The sequence below is a fragment of the Aspergillus fumigatus genome, chromosome 3 (genome assembly GCF_000002655.1).
Source record: "Aspergillus fumigatus Af293 chromosome 3, whole genome shotgun sequence".
Lineage (NCBI taxonomy): Eukaryota > Fungi > Ascomycota > Eurotiomycetes > Eurotiales > Aspergillaceae > Aspergillus > Aspergillus fumigatus.
Window position 1 is genome coordinate 2,811,654 of NC_007196.1, and position 16,019 is coordinate 2,827,672.

At 50.8% G+C, this 16,019-nt stretch overlaps 5 protein-coding genes across 5 annotated transcripts; 4 read left to right on the forward strand and 1 right to left on the reverse strand.

Moving 5' to 3' along the window:
- The first annotated feature begins 100 nt into the window (after positions 1 to 100).
- On the forward strand, positions 101 to 4,712 carry AFUA_3G10810 (uncharacterized protein). Its single transcript, XM_749445.2, has 2 exons — positions 101 to 338; positions 396 to 4,712. The coding sequence occupies exon 2, from the start codon at positions 441 to 443 to the stop codon at positions 3,261 to 3,263; it is 2,823 nt and encodes a 940-aa protein (XP_754538.1). The 5' UTR covers positions 101 to 338; positions 396 to 440; the 3' UTR covers positions 3,264 to 4,712.
- Positions 4,713 to 5,876: 1,164 nt separating this feature from the next.
- AFUA_3G10820 (ferric reductase family protein) lies at positions 5,877 to 7,844 on the forward strand (the record flags this gene model as incomplete). The annotated part of the gene is made up of 4 exons (XM_749444.1): positions 5,877 to 6,549; positions 6,606 to 6,667; positions 6,723 to 6,908; positions 6,972 to 7,844. 4 exons carry the CDS (start codon positions 5,877 to 5,879, stop codon positions 7,842 to 7,844), a joined length of 1,794 nt encoding a protein of 597 aa, XP_754537.1.
- Positions 7,845 to 8,654: 810 nt separating this feature from the next.
- gstA (glutathione S-transferase family protein) lies at positions 8,655 to 9,566 on the forward strand (the record flags this gene model as incomplete). The annotated part of the gene is made up of 3 exons (XM_749443.1): positions 8,655 to 8,737; positions 8,833 to 8,886; positions 8,939 to 9,566. The coding sequence occupies 3 exons, from the start codon at positions 8,655 to 8,657 to the stop codon at positions 9,564 to 9,566; spliced, it is 765 nt and encodes a 254-aa protein (XP_754536.1).
- A 360-nt stretch (positions 9,567 to 9,926) lies between these two features.
- bbp (putative zinc knuckle transcription factor/splicing factor MSL5/ZFM1) lies at positions 9,927 to 12,221 on the forward strand (the record flags this gene model as incomplete). The annotated part of the gene is made up of 8 exons (XM_749442.1): positions 9,927 to 10,086; positions 10,148 to 10,361; positions 10,453 to 10,670; positions 10,885 to 11,108; positions 11,165 to 11,273; positions 11,328 to 11,533; positions 11,587 to 12,114; positions 12,180 to 12,221. 8 exons carry the CDS (start codon positions 9,927 to 9,929, stop codon positions 12,219 to 12,221), a joined length of 1,701 nt encoding a protein of 566 aa, XP_754535.1.
- Positions 12,222 to 12,514: 293 nt separating this feature from the next.
- AFUA_3G10850 (DUF821 domain protein) lies at positions 12,515 to 13,852 on the reverse strand (the record flags this gene model as incomplete). Its single annotated transcript, XM_749441.1, has 1 exon — positions 12,515 to 13,852. The coding sequence occupies one exon, from the start codon at positions 13,850 to 13,852 to the stop codon at positions 12,515 to 12,517; it is 1,338 nt and encodes a 445-aa protein (XP_754534.1).
- Between the last annotated feature and the right edge of the window lie 2,167 nt (positions 13,853 to 16,019).

Consider the following 16,019-nt stretch of genomic DNA (forward strand, 5'->3'; position numbering starts at 1 on the left):
TTGGTTGTGCGCTAATCACAAGTGGCAGTTAATTTGTTTTTGCAGGTTGTATGCGCTTTACCTCATTTGGAATCCCAGCTCGGATCCAATGTTTACATCTCTTGTTAACGGTCGACCCGGTCAACTCTCGTTATTGTTCTTCCTCATGGTCACTGTATCTTATGGCACTTTATTGCCGTAGCTTTTACCTTGAACAGCTTTGTTTCCAGTATATTTGCAGCATTTTATAACCTATTTACCTCGATCTTCAGCGCCCCGGAACAGCGGTTTCATTGCTGCAGGAAAGTAGCTGCTTGAAGAAAGATGAATGACCGCTGAAGCATAGTGAAGCAGTATCGGTGAGTGGACTTGTTTGACAGGAAGTCCGACCGACGAATAAGTCTCACTGGGTGCAGCGTGTAGTGTGCTCGATTTCTCGTGCTCATACCGTCCATGTCACGATGGAGGACGTCCGACCGACCGCAAAATGGGCAAATCGCATTTTGCGCCCGTTGACGTCCATTTATCATCGACTAGAAAAGCACCATGAGATTGTCTCATCGATCGCACAATCAAAATGGAAAGAACGGCCAGAGAACGCCGACACCGAGCAGGCGAAACCCCGGACAGTCCCCAGTACCGAAGCGAGTTGCCAATTCTCAGACGAAGAACCGGACGATCCTGCGTGGGTGCCTGGAAAGCGGGAAAAGCGCCGCATACGACACAATTATTCGAGTCGAGGGCAGAGGAATGGGGGTCGACGGCGCAGTAGGCTGTTGATCCGCAGCCCGGAGTTGCAGCGCACCCTGCCTGGCGCGATCGAAATTGCGACGCCTTTGATCACCGGTAAAGCGCGACAGGTGTGCGAGGGATTATCGATTCGGAAACGCTTATTTAGCGTGGACGCACCTGCGGCGGCTTCTGAGAGTCATGAGGGGGGCACTGGTCAGCGAAAGACGACACGCACGAAAAATAGCAGTTTTCCGGCTTACCAAGGTTCTTGGAAAGAAGTTCTCGACTTGTCAGGTGATGCAGGGTTTGCGGATATTGCGCACTTGTTGGATCGTATCTTTTTGAAGTTTTTGTATACTACCCGGACAAATGCGCCAGGTTCGCAGCAGCAAGGCCAGGGAGCTCGCTCTCTGGTATCAATGATCGCACGGCGCCTTCCGGAGTTTATTGCGTATGAGCAAAGATTCCAAGACGAGACCGACGAGGACTGTGAGGTGGACATGTGCGATGCATATTTTACGGAATTAGAGGCTTACTACGCGCCGAATGGGAATGGCTGGGAGCCTCTTCGTGAAGCCGTGCGCGCGCAAGGCGTTCACTTGGTTGTACGGATGATTGAGAATGGATGGCTTACGAAATTGGTGGCTTGCCGACTTATGGACGAATGCATGCGGCATGGCGAAGCTGATGCTTTTGAAATGATTATCTCAAGTACTTTGTCGACTATCAACTCATACCACTATCCAGCTACATTTGATCCACAAAGGCCGTCGACTCATTGCGACGACCCTGTATATATGTTACGGACCTATTACACGCGGTGCGGCGGGCGAGCTTTTGTGTACAACGAGCTATCAAAGCTCCTTCTGCGAAGAGTGGTACCACCAGAATGGATGGTGACTACGTGGTGGAAGAAGTGTGTGGACGAAGCGATCAGATCAGTGTCGACCGAAGATACCGACTCAGCTACAGCAACGCATCTAATCGAAGCCATTCTTCTATCGGCTGGGGGCATTGACCAATCCACGGAAAGAACAGCCTTGCTTGAAAAGGACCTGAATCAAAGGAAAATACTGCGCTTGAAAGACAGTCGTGCGTCAGCCGTGACAAGTCCGCTGCCGAATGACTTGACACCATGTCCGATACCAGTTCAAGATGCTCTGAGCAATCTCGTCTCGAGCCTTGTTACCGCGCTCTGCGGTATGCACATTGCGCGATCGAATGCTTCAGATGCGCCTGAAAGACGTGTTGGGCTCAAAGCCAGACATACAATCAATTGCCTAGCGTTGACAGTGGAGACGGATATTGGATTACGGCATCGACAAGCCATTGATGATGCGCCATCCTACCAAACTTTGCGCCGCGGATATCTCTTGCTGGGCAACTACATGCTTCAAATTGGCGAAGAAACGCCCGTCACCATGAGGCCTCGATGCGATCCCGTTTCCAAGCAGCGCATCGACTCCTTCTTCGAGTCACTAGCGCTGCAGCAAGATATGCTCAAAGAATTTTCGGACCTCGTTCAAAGAGTATCCCGCTACTGCGGGCAAGGTGACTTGCGCGAGCAGAGGCGAACGTCTTTGGCAGTTCGGACTAAGATCTCTCAGCTGGCTCGGCAGGCAGGTGTCCGCGGGTTATCATATTTTCTTGGAAAAGTGGCAGCGGAGACGGCAATGGCGCTTGCAGAGAAGACCTTGGATCCGGACGACCATGTTTGGGCCGTTCAGATCCAAGAGAGCGTTGTTTCGGCGCAGCAGGGGCAACGCGTCAATGCGGACTTCTCGGACGAACCTGAAGAGCGAGACGACCGTACAGGACTCTACCGATGGGAGGAAAGTATTGGGGAATGGATCGCAAGCACTCCCAAACCTAAAGCCGGACAAACGAATTGGAACCAAAGTCCGGTGATTTCAGATGCAGGGAGAGCTTCAGTCATTTCTTGCTCGGATAGCAGTGAGTCAGTTGCCTCCGCCGCTTCTGAGCGCAGTGCCTCCAGTGTCACATCGTCGGCTCCATCCCTTCCGGCCAAGAGGACATATTCAGGCGATGAGCTTGTCTCACGGCCCATCAAGAAGCTGCGGTCACGAACCGTGGAGATCTACGCTGATGAAGCACAAGATCAGACTGGCGGAGCAGAAAGCCAACCGGCTTGTTTTACGTCACTATATTACTCGTCGCCTGAAGCACGCTGTGTCCCGGGAGCCGCCCATACCAGGAGCGCGCGGGGCGCGCTTGGGGAATTAGTGCAAGCTAAAAACGTCCCGAATCGGGCACTCGTTGGGAAACTGAAGTCGGCGAATCCATCTCCCAAGTTGGAGGTTGTCATCATCAATAGGAAGAACTCTTCCTCACTGGATGAACCAATTGACCAGACCACCGATCATGCACTCAAGACTTGCAGTCTTCCACCTCGACCACCACGCCTCCCCATCATTTCGAAGCCAGCAAATCCTAAGTGGCGCCCAAGCTCTCGTATCAACGCTGTTTCACGCTTGAATGTCATACCTTGCTCCCAGGATGATGATAGTGAGGATGAACTAAGCTTCCTTTGATGGATGATCCTGTTAAAAACGGTTCCGACCTTGACCCTGCACCAGCCCATAGGGGGGAGCCGGCAGGGGTAGATGCCGGATCACCGCTTGACTCTTCTTGGTTTCCCTACCGTTCTTCTTTTCTTTCTTTCTTTTCTTTTGGTGACTGGGGTTCACAGTGGAGCCTTCCTTTTTTTGAAATAATCGGTGTTTCTGGAATGTTAGGACGATACCCGGGACCTGACTGTTTTATGGGTTCCCATTGAATTCTCTATTTTGAGGGTAATGAGCTACTTCGTCATGGCTTTCTGCAGCAATTTGGGCTCTCCAGCTTGGAAAGAGGAGATTTTTTTTGCATATTAAAGTGGCATCCGTGCTGAATCATGGTCTAGCATAGCCTGGATGATTGGACGAGAAGTGGCTGTGATCCCGCTTTTGACGCCATCGTATCCGGATGAGCCCCGAGCAAGTTTCAAATCACAGTAGCCGAAGCTATTCTGGTATATAACAGTGTACCTGATAGGACGTGTGATCCTCGGCATACTGAAACGCAGAAAACAGAACCGGTTGTAGAGGCCGTTACAAACATGCTTTCTGCAGGAGTCAATAGCATTCAAGGTGAGGACTCTGTCTGATGCCTCCAGTATGACTAGATACGCTAAACGGGCTACGGGGGGTTATCTGTCTTGATGGGGCAGCTGCCACTTAGAAGCATGATTTTGACGACTGGTTTCAGTATTAGTCGAGGGCATGGCGAGTGGATTTCGAGCGAGCTATTCATAGCGCCTATGAAGTAGTCTCTAGCTTCTAAGGGAGAGCTAATGACAATGCTCGTTCATACTCGAACCTCAGACTCACCCATCGGGTCAGGACAATGGTCCAGGCCCAATTTAAATTAATTTATCTCCTCCATAAGACGGGATCACTTTCCTTCTCAAGGGGACCCCGTAAAGCCAAGACGCTTTTAATCCCCAGGTCTTGTATGGCTTAAAGTGCTCCCTATCCTTTGCGCTATCGACCACCGTTCCATCATCATTTGGACATAAGGACAATACGACAGAATCAGAGAAATAACATGTACCCCAGCGTGACGTGCTTGCTACCTGGCGCCACGTGACACCACCAGAGAGAAGTTCCTGTCTCGGTAGTGAACAAATCAGATGGATACAACTAAACTTCGTCGTAGGCTACTCTGAAACTTGCAATTGATACTACTCTCCCGCCAAGAAACTTCAGATCCACAATCTCCACTGTCGTGTACGATTCCTTCCCATTTATGAGTTAAGATTGGATCCTTCAGCCGTGGCGCCAACAACCTCAAACAAGCCAAGTCTCATAGTCGCTTGATTGAGTCGATTGTCCGTCTCGCTGGGGTTTCATGACTTGGCCATTCAGACTGCAGTACTGCACTGTGTACTCTGCCACCACAGGAGTGATAATTGCCCAAGCTCGAGTGAACGGAGGTTCGAGCGATCACTGAGGATAGAGAACCCCGTATAGAGTAGAGAACTATTCTTCTGGGATGTAAACAATTGGGCACTTCTTACTCGGTCTACCGATCTATAGGTTGGTGGTTATGAAGTAAGCGATGCTGTGGGTTTGACTTGTTGCATTCTCCTTTGGATAGCTGGATGACGTTAGGTCTCACATCTACCGAGTATACCGGAGTATACGTACTTTATTTCCTACGAAGCTCGACTCGAGATCCAAGACAGATAATTCCTCGTTATGTCTCTGTTGTGGCTGTCCTCCACCGGAAATGGACCTGTCAATCAGCAATCTAGCTGGAGCATAGACAATAATGACGGTGGATTCGACCTGAGACGTGGACCATCGATACTATCAATCAATTTATCCATCCAATAAATAATAATTATAAAAAATAATAATACCGTCCGTCATCTAGGTAGTCTCTCCATGTCTGTGGATCGCGAGTGACACCCAACCCCCGCGTCTGTCTGGGCAGGGGCTTCTGAGCTTCCGAGCCCTCTTTTTCCGTCTTTTCAATATTTTCTCCAACTTATTTTCTTAAATTTTCTTTCTTTTTTTTTTCAAATATCATAAACTGAGTAGGGAGTAGATCTTCATCTTCTTTCTTCATCTTCTTTTCTTTCTTTTGCCTGGTGGAAAGTTCTGTCTTTTCTTCCTCTTTCCGTTCGTTTAGACACAAGACATTTGTGACTGGATCACCTTCACATTCCTTTCGTTGCCCGCCGGTATTCGCTACAATCCAGAAGAAACGTCACGTATCCAACCTGGGACACTTCGTTCGATCGCGGGACCGTTTGTCTTTCTGCAACCCATCTGTGGCTCTATCAGGTTCCCAAACAAAGCCTTTGTCTGTGACTATCTGAGGCCTGGACATTCAGACTCGTCGTGGGCGCGCCAATCTCACTGCAATACTCTGGCGGCCCCTTGGACGCCCTAGTTGTTGGTTATCGACTCGCTGTGTTCCTGTGACATAGTCCGACTATTGTCTTCAGCTCCTTTCGCTTGAGCAAGTTTCCGGTCTGCAGAGCTGGTCTCGCACGACCTTTCCACTGCTGGACTTCTGGATTACGGGCTTATCTATCATCGATATTTCTTTCTTTTCGTTCTTTAAGTTTCAGTCTCGAGATTCGTTTTTTGCTCACAATGCAACTTCTCTTTCTTGGGTGGTCCCTGGTTGGGCTGTCGTTGGCAGCGGAGGATCTGGAGAAGCGCAATGGCGGTGGAGGTTCGGCTTTCGATATCTATGAAATTGTCAACGATGACCTTTCCCGTATCACTCTGCTCGTCCTCGGCTGCATGGTCGCTTTCATCTACGCCTGGAAGATGTGGTTTCGCATCTCCGCTCACCTCAGACGGCTGGCAAGCTTCAACAACGAACGGCAACGGTACTTCATTCCTGCCGACGGGACCTTCGCAAAAGTCAAGAACCACATCATCTACGCCCCGCTGTTTTGTACCAGGCACAATCGTGAATTCCAGCTGTCTTCGGCACTCAACATGGGCACTTTGCCCAGCCGGTTCCACGCTTTCATCCTAGCCGCAATCATCGTTCTGAACGTGGTCGTATGCGTTGTCACCGTTCCCTACAAGACCAAGGAGGACACAGTCGCCGGCGTTATCCGTAACCGGACCGGTACTATGGCGACGGTCAACCTGATTCCGCTCATCCTCCTGGCGGGACGAAACAACCCCCTCATCAAACTTTTGGAGGTTCCCTACGACACTTTCAACCTGATCCACCGCTGGCTCGCTCGGATCGTGGTCTTCGAGACTCTTGCTCATGTGTTTGCCTGGGCAATCCCCAAGGCCCAGAAGAGTGAGTTACTTGTCAGGGAATGGTGGTCGAGAAGGCTGTCGCTAATTGTTGCATAGTTGGCTGGGACATTGTGGGAACAATCTTTGGGAAGAGCACCTTTATCCTCACTGGACTGATCGTGAGTTTTGCTGACGACAGCCCACGTCCAGACGATTGGACTGACTATCCTGTAGGCTGCTTGTGCGTTCGTCGGACTCATGGTCCATTCACCCTCTCCGATTCGACATGCGTTCTATGAAACCTTCCTTCATCTGCATATTGCCATGGCCATTGTTTCGATGGTTGGCCTTTGGATCCACTTGGATGGCCTTCCCGCTCAAACTTACTTGCTCGTCGCCATCATCTTCTGGGGTGTGGAGGTAGGTCATCGCAATCCCTTTCCCGTAAAACTTGAACAAGCTCGGAGCTGACTGTGCCCACAGCGCGCCACACGAGTTGCGATCATTGTGTATCGCAACTGCGGAAGGAGGGCGACAACGGCGGTCGTTGAGGCCATGCCCGGCGAGGCGATGAGGATCACCCTGAAGATGGCAAGGCCCTGGACGTTCAAGCCTGGCCAGCACATCTACCTCTACATTCCCTCGATCGGTTTGTGGACCTCGCATCCATTCTCTGTCGGCTGGAGTGAGTCGGAGGAAGTTGTCACAGACGAGAAGGGCATGCCGATGACCCGCCAGGACGTGTTCGGCATGCAGAAGACGACTGTCTCGCTGCTTGTTCGACGCCGAACGGGTTTCACAAACAAATTGTACCAGCGTGCTTTGAGCGCCCCCGACTCGCGCGTCACTCTGAAGGCGTTCGCTGAGGGACCGTACGGAGGCATCCACTCCATGGATTCTTACGGCACCGTCGTCCTCTTCGCCGGTGGTGTCGGCATCACCCATCAGGTTCCATTCGTGCGCCACCTAGTCAAGGGATATGCGGAGGGCACGGTTGCTGCGCGACGAGTCACTCTGGTCTGGATTATCCAGTCACCCGAACACCTTGAATGGATCCGCCCCTGGATGACCAGCATCCTGGCCATGGATCGCCGCCGGGAAGTCCTTCGGATCATGCTGTTCATCACTAGACCCCGTAACACAAAGGAGATCCAGAGCCCGAGTGCCACAGTCCAGATGTTCCCGGGCCGACCGAACATTGATACGCTGATCGGCATGGAGGTTGAGAATCAGATCGGAGCCATGGGCGTGCTGGTCTGCGGAAACGGCAGCTTGAGTGACGATGTTCGTCGCGTGTGCCGTAAAAGACAGGACCAGACGAATGTTGATTTCGTGGAAGAGAGCTTTACGTGGTAGTCGATGCTGAGCAATGAAGTCGGGTCTCCTTTCTTCTTTTCTGCCCCGGGCGTTGGGGTAGAACAAAGAACTGTCGTCGCCTCCAATCCTCCACTGATGTATCTGCCTTGCTCTACTACGTTATTTTTCTTCTCTCTGCCGTCAGCCAATCAACTTGAGCATGCTCTCGATTCTCCTGTCGTTTCGGTTATGGAGTGGGTTGTCACTTGTTGATTCCTTTCTGGATGTACATTGCTTCCTTATAGCTTCTCAGCCCTGCTGTTTGCGTTCATGTCCGTAGGCTTATCCCTCGATCGAAAGCTAGGTCACCTCCACGATTCTCCAACTATGATGAATGATTACATAGTGTCTTTCTTACTGTGAACTCTGTAAACTCAAAAACCCCGCACAAATGACACCTACAAACCAACCATACCTCTCTATTCCGTGTAGGCACTCAATTGAACACGAGTTATACGACAGAGAAAGCCCATAGACCACCCTCATTCGCCCAAGCTTTTCCTGCAAATCCAAGCACACTGATATATCTTAGCACTGTTTTCTTGGATTAGAAATCGAACGTGGTGGGGGCGGGACGGTACGGATGGCATCAGAACGAAGTCAAAGCTATTAATCATCGAACCGCGGAATCGGTGGGGTATTGGGCCGATTAGCAACGCGGCCGGTAGCTTTAAAAGGCCTGGAGTCACCATTGCGATAAGGTCAGGGCTTCAGAAAGAGAACCAGAGGTTGTTAATGCTTTTGTTTCCACAGAGGATTGGGTCGATCCGTGCATATTCTACTCTTAAACGACCATTTGCAACTTTCACCATGGCAAATAGACCTGATATTACACTGTACACTACGCAGACTCCCAATGGGATCAAGATCTCCATTGCGCTGGAGGAGTTGGGGTATGTTTTGTCTGGTTTTATTTTTTTGTTTTTTTTTTTTTATCTCCGGTCGCCCGATGTTTAGTTGATGCGGTTTGGCTGACACTGTTGAATAGACTCCCATACAAGGTGGAGAAGATTGACATCTCCAAGAACACCCAGAAGGAACCGTACGTACTGAAGTGACAGCCATGGCCATAGCCCATACTAATCCCCAACCAGCTGGTTTCTCGAAATCAACCCCAATGGCCGTATCCCCGCCCTAACCGATACATTCACCGACGGCCAGAAGATCCGGCTCTTCGAGTCCGGCAGCATCCTCACCTATCTGGCCGAGCAGTACGACAAGGACTACAAGATCTCCTACCCCAGGGGCACCCGCGAGTACTACGAGACCATCAGCTGGTTGTACTTCCAGAATGCCGGCGTCGGACCCATGCAGGGCCAGGCGAACCACTTCGTCCGCTACGCCTCCGAGCACATCCAGTACGGTGTGGACCGGTACGTCAACGAGACACGCCGTCTCTACGGCGTGCTCGACAAGCACCTCTCCACCTCCAAGTCCGGGTATCTGGTCGGTGACCACGTTACCATCGCGGACATCTCGCACTGGGGCTGGGTGGCGGCCGCTGGTTGGGCGGGCGTGAATATCGATGAGTTCCCGCATCTCAAGGCGTGGGAGGAGCGCATGGCTGCGCGCCCGGGCGTCGAGAAGGGCCGCCATGTGCCTGCGCCGCATACCATCAAGGACTTGCTCAAAGATAAGGAGCGCATGGAACAGGAGGCGGCCAAGACTAGACAGTGGGTTCAGCAGGGCATGAAGTCAGATGCGAATAAGGCGAAGCATTAATTACAAGCATGATTTAAATAATGTAGAGGCATATTGAAACAAATTCATCTTTGGAATTGACAAGATCTTTTGATAGCTTTTTGAACCACGGATTCTGATGAGAGAGTTCTGCCTGAGGCAGATCTCTAGATATGGATCCAATGGATAGCTCGAGTGTACTCTGTACGCCACGTGATTGGTTTCTCCTCAGGTCTAACATTCCACGTGACTGTCAAAGCTTGCCACATCGTTCCTTGAGATCTGGTTCAGACCCAACAGTATTTAAATAGCTCTTGCTCTCACTTCAGTATCGGGCAGAGCTCTGTGCTTACTTACCAGATAGATTAACTCTTGTATCGCAGCTTGTCGCACCAGGACAAAATGGCCTGGCGCAACCAAGGAATCACCGGTTCCAACAACATCCCCTTAGGCCGTCGGCGGTTTGGAGGTGAAGATGGCCCAGAGGAGGAGAGTCGCACGGCGACGCCTGCATCTGTCGGCGGAGATAATGGGATCAAGCGTGGCAGAAGCCCAGTTCGAGGTACGTCTTTGCCTGTGTTGTATCATTTTCAGTCGATTTATTAACTTCTCTTCTTTCACAGCGGACCCCCCTGCTGATGGTGTCAAGAGGCGCAAGAAGCGCAACCGTTGGGGTGATGCTCAGGAGAACAAGGCTGCCGGTCTCATGGGTTTGCCCACGATGATCATGGCAAACTTCACCAATGAACAGCTTGAGGCTTATACACTGCATCTTCGTATTGAGGAGATCAGCCAGAAGCTCCGCATCAACGATGTTGTCCCTGCGGATGGTGATAGGTTCGTCTTCGTCCCGCTTTCTTCTTCTTTTTTTTTTTTTTTTTTTTTTTTTTTTTTTCTCTTTCGCCTGGAGCTAACGTTTTCTGTGCAGATCCCCATCGCCGCCTCCGCAGTACGATAACTTTGGCAGACGTGTAAACACTAGAGAATACCGTTACCGCAAGCGTCTCGAGGACGAGCGCCACAAGCTTGTCGAGAAGGCCATGAAGACCATTCCTAACTACCACCCGCCCTCTGACTACAGGCGCCCAACCAAGACCCAGGAGAAGGTCTATGTTCCAGTGAATGACTATCCAGAGATTAACTTCAGTATGATAACTAACCCTCTAACTCCTAACCGTTCCTGCATTGTGTCGTTCTTGGCTCTCTGCTCGAGTCGGGCCCGTGAGACATCGCCTTATGATGATGTGTCAAAGGCTCGCTTCCTGCTAACCCTTGCTACTTGACTACCTTGCTTCCATTGCTTTGCTCTCCTTGAATAACCATCATGAACTAACACTTAGCTCTTTGCTACCTTTTAAAGTTGGCTTACTCATAGGTCCTCGTGGAAATACCTTGAAGAAGATGGAGGCCGAATCTGGTGCCAAGATTGCCATTCGAGGCAAAGGCTCCGTCAAAGAAGGAAAAGGCCGATCTGACGCCGCTCACGCTAGTAACCAGGAAGAAGACCTCCATTGTCTGATCATGGCAGATACCGAAGAGAAGGTTAACAAGGCCAAGAAGCTTGTGCACAATGTTATTGAAACAGTAAGTCTATGTGCCCTCACTTGGACGGATCTTCAGACACTAACGAGGATAACCAGGCTGCCTCGATTCCCGAAGGCCAGAACGAACTCAAGAGAAACCAGTTGCGAGAGTTGGCTGCTCTCAACGGTACCCTCCGTGATGATGAGAATCAGGCTTGTCAGAACTGTAAGTTTTTCCATAAAGCTCTCCTCGTTGAATTGCTTATACTAACTCGCGCAGGTGGCCAAATTGGACATCGCAAGTACGATTGTCCCGAGCAGCGGAACTTTACCGCCAACATCATCTGTCGCGTCTGTGGCAATGCTGGCCATATGGCTCGTGATTGTCCTGACCGCCAGAGAGGTTCCGACTGGCGGAATGGCGGCGGTTATGGCGGTGGCCGCAGAGCCATCGGGCAAGGCGATGCTGTCGACCGTGAGATGGAGGTGAGTTCCATGTGGTTTCTCAAGTATCGACCTACAAATGCTGATTGGTACAGCAACTTATGCAAGAATTGTCCGGTGGTGCTCCAGGCCCAGACGGCCAGCCTCCTCGCCGGATCGAGGCTGGTCCCGATCACGGTTACGATGATCGTGACGTGAAGCCATGGCAGCGCGGACCTCCTCCCAGCGATGTGGCTCCATGGCAGCAGAGAGGGCGGGACAACCGCTCTCGCGACGACTATGGCTCGCGCGATCAGGGCAGTGCACCCCCGTGGGCGGCGCAGAGCCGTGGTGGCGATTATGGATACGGATCGCATGCAGGTGGCTACGGCGCCCCTGGTGCTGGTGCTGCTACTAGTGGCGCTGCTCCTTGGCACCAGCAAGCTCCGCCTCCGCCACCCGGCGGAGCAAGTGCTTATGGGTATGGGGCTTATCCCGGTTATGGCGCAGCTGTGCCTGGTATGGGCGCCCCAGGTGCTCCTCCCGGTTTGAGTGTTCCACCGCCTCCGCCCGGCATGCCTTCCATGTATTACGGCTCTGGCAGCCCTCCACCACCTCCCCCTGGTGAAGGACCCCCGCCTCCTGTATGTTCTCCCTTTGGACCAACGGACCAGCTTGAAATCAGACAAGATTGCTGACTTGCGCATAGCCTCCGAGTGAACTTCCCCCACCTCCTCCCCCTTCTGCATAGACCATATGCAGCAACGAAAGGATGATTCAGCAATATACCCGTCGTATCTTAAAGGGAAAAAAATGAGATTGTGAGAAGTATCGGCAACACAATAAGGACGCCTGCTTTTGCGAGCAGTGGGATATATCAAAGCGCGCGGGGAAATTGACCATTGGTAGTTTCAGAGCTAATATGGGCGTTGCCATTGATGCCACTAGTGTGTTATACTTTAATATCCATCCATGCAAATCGTTATTTCGCTTGGAGATCCTTCGTAGAATAGCCGGATAAAATATTGCTGAATTACATGATCATCATCGCCCAAAATGCATCATATTGCTTTCTCCAAGCAATAAGAATGACTCGTATCGGATCCCATTCTGAGGAGGGCCCCTCAGAGTGAGATCAGGAGAGGCCACGGCCCACGCCAGCAGCAGGGCCCTCCAGTAGCATGCATCAGCGGCTGCTGTCAGATAGCGTTCCCGAAACACATTCACGCTATTCCTTGCAATGCGCTGAGCTTTAGCAGGGTTATCCAGAAGCTCCTGCATCTTCTGCGGCAGATCCGAGAAATCCCTTTCGACCTGGACAAAGTTCTGCTGTGGCCCGGAGGAGACGAGGAGATAGTGGTGATGCTGGATGTACTGCAGTTTATGAATCACTACCACCGACTGACACGCCTGGCGATACTTGAGCGACGCGGAATAGGAACGCCCTTCCACATGCGCGATGAACTTGTAGTCACAATGCTCCTCCATGCTGAGGAAGTTGGCCTTGTTCCTCCACTCCACCTCTCGCACATCACCCCACGGATAGCCCCGTGCAACCTCGAGCAGCGTCCGCCGCAGTTTTGGTGCAAAGCTAAGCTTCCCCCGCCACACCAGCTTATCCCGTTTCTGGTCCCAGGGCACCTCCCGCTGTCGGACATGCTCCACCACTTGGTCATACGGTCTGATCTGGCTATCAAGATGGCCCCAGGACCAGAAGCCAAAGTCCGGCATGAGCCAGACGGACTCTTCGTGGGGCTTTCTCGCAAGAACCCAGAGAGGATGACCGGGTCCCGCGATATCTTCCACTTTGTCCTCAACGGAGAAGATAAACTCTGTGTCTGGAATCACAGCAAGGTCCGAGGCTGAGATCAGGGCGCGGTGGATCGAGCTTAACACTCCGATGATTTTGCGGCGGTGATCTTCCCCCCTCGCGAGAGCGGTAAGGACATACAGACGGCCTTTGTAGACGGCCGCTCTGACCATGCCGTTCATCATTTGGACATTGTCGAGGTCAGCCCTGCGGATCCCATTCTTGGCCTGCCAGAATGTTTGAGCGCGTGTGGGATCTTCGAACAAGCCAGGGAAGAAGGAATGGCATTGTGTCTCATTGTAGGAGTATTCATTCGGATCAAAGGTGATATGAGGAGGCGAAGGGCTCGGAGGCAAGGTGGAAGCAGAGCACTGGAGGCAGCTATCACAGCTGAAGATGGTAGCAGACCGGCAAGCACAATGGCCCGCAGGAATCAGTTGGTTCAGCAAAGGATGGATGTTGTCTTTATCTGAGTTGACGCCCAGCCATAGTGTCCATATTGAAAAAGCAAGAGCTGCGACGAGTCCCAGAATGAGTAGCTGGCAGGGTTGGTAAGTCAGACATCGGCCCATCTTTGCATGCGTTGCCCTGTAGTTTGGAGGAGAGAGAGATGGATGCTACCGCGAGAGAAGACAGAACTTCTTCACCTGCCAATTCGCTGGACAGCACAAGAGACGGGGAGGGGAAAGGACAAAAACACAGAAACATGGGTAGGGATAATTCTGGTTAGGGGTATGGTGACCCATATCGGTGCCTGCTGCACACCAATCTCGCTCCAGCCTAGCAAAGCAACATGATTGATAGGTATCAATCGTATCATTAGTTCTTAGCTACGATTAGATATTTCCACTAGTCACGAACCTGATGCGCGCTGGACAGGTGAGAGCCTCATCGCCATGGCTAACTATTACTCCGAGTAGACACCGGGGCCTGAAATCCTGGACGATTAAGCAGGAAGCCATCTGTGCCTCATGGCGGATGCTTCATGATCTATAGTACATGGCCAATCCTATGGCCTGATAAAAGCACACTGTTACATCGCGTTTATAGTATAAATTAGTTAGCGCTATGCAATGAGTCATAGAAATCTATAAAAGAGTACGGGCAGCAGACTAGGAGCATGGGCTAACAAGGGGAAACAAAAAACATCCATGTGAGGAGCTATAAATATTAGGCGAAAGCCCACTGTACTCCGGATGGAGGAGGAGCTACGGAGGACAAAAGGTTAGCTTCTTTCCTAAGCTGGACCCCTAAATCAAAAGGGTTCTGACATGACCCACATGCTGACGTCTGGTTGGATGAAAGGGAAACTAAGATGGCTTCGGATCGCTTTGGCGCTAGGCTTAATATTACTAAGCTTCCTGGTAGCAAATGACACTTGCTCTGCCCTAATTGCCAGGGTCGAATTAAAAGCAAGTCTCGACTTCTGAGCCATCAGAAATCTCCTGTATAGGGCCATGTACTCTAAAATCTAGCATCGGGCACTGCTATTTATGCTGTAGTATAATCTTTGGTTACGATGTGCAAGGTTTGATTGGATCATCTCCATGGCCAACAAGACCTCAGCCCTCGTTTGCTGCTGTGGTTGACCCCAGTGCTTTTGTTAGTACTTTTTGATTAACAGGCTAGACATGGATCTGTAATTGGGGTATTTGTTTCTGGCCAATAGCTTCTTAATAAGTAAGACCTCTATCAGAGCAGGCAGTCACCTATCTAAAGAATCTCTAAATCTACTCGGAATTGGATGCTTCTGACTTTCCGAATGGGATTTAAACTCAGGCAGATAATATAGGGACCCATGTGAAATGCTCATTAGGTTGAGATGAGTAATATAGGAGTGTACTACGCAAAGTCTCTCCCATCTGGATCATCTACTAACCAAATAGCATTCAGTGTAGCCCAGCTTTGCTGACTGATACCAACTTGGGCAATATACTTGTGGAGAGCTGGACGCCAAATGGTTGCTATACACTGAGTACCGCGCATCTAGAGGGCAACAGTGCGTTGTCAAGTGGATTGCTGTGACAGCTGAACACTGTATCCACATTTTCTCACTAAAACGTACAGTGAGTCTTCCGGACCCCTGTGCCGGCATAGTCTCTCTCTTATGTCCCAATGTAACCAGAGACAGGGATATTTTCCACCCACCCCATCTCGTGCCTTCGCTTTTTGGCCGCGAAGAACATACTATCTGATGGTTTGTACACGCAGCCGCGTTCTATCTCATATCCTCTTAGCAGCAGTCGGAGCATCATGTGAGAAACTCGCATCAAGAATTGCAAATTCATTTCGTAGATATTGCATTTGCATGGGAGGATATTTGCAGTAGACTCGGTGACTCTTACCCCAATCTTGAAACCTCATACGATCAAATTTAAGCCTTTTCAGCTTGCTCATCCATCGAGGCTTATCGGCTGCCCACTGAGATTTACTCGACATCTTCCAATTATGTTGATTTTTCCTCAGTGTGGAGTCTTGTGCGCATATCATGCAAGTAAATCTTCCAATGTGCCTGGGCGCTCTTTCTCAGTGGGAATAATATAGCGACGTCCTCTATAATTTCATGGGCAGTAACACCCGACCAGCAAATAGGATTATAGCATCGTCGGCACACCTGTGCAAGATCTGTCTATCTCTTGCACTATATCCATGTTCCGGCCCACCTATGTATCGAGCGAATGATCTAACGATGTCTTGGAAGTCTATTAAGCCAACGACAGTATCCCCCAGGCTTTATAA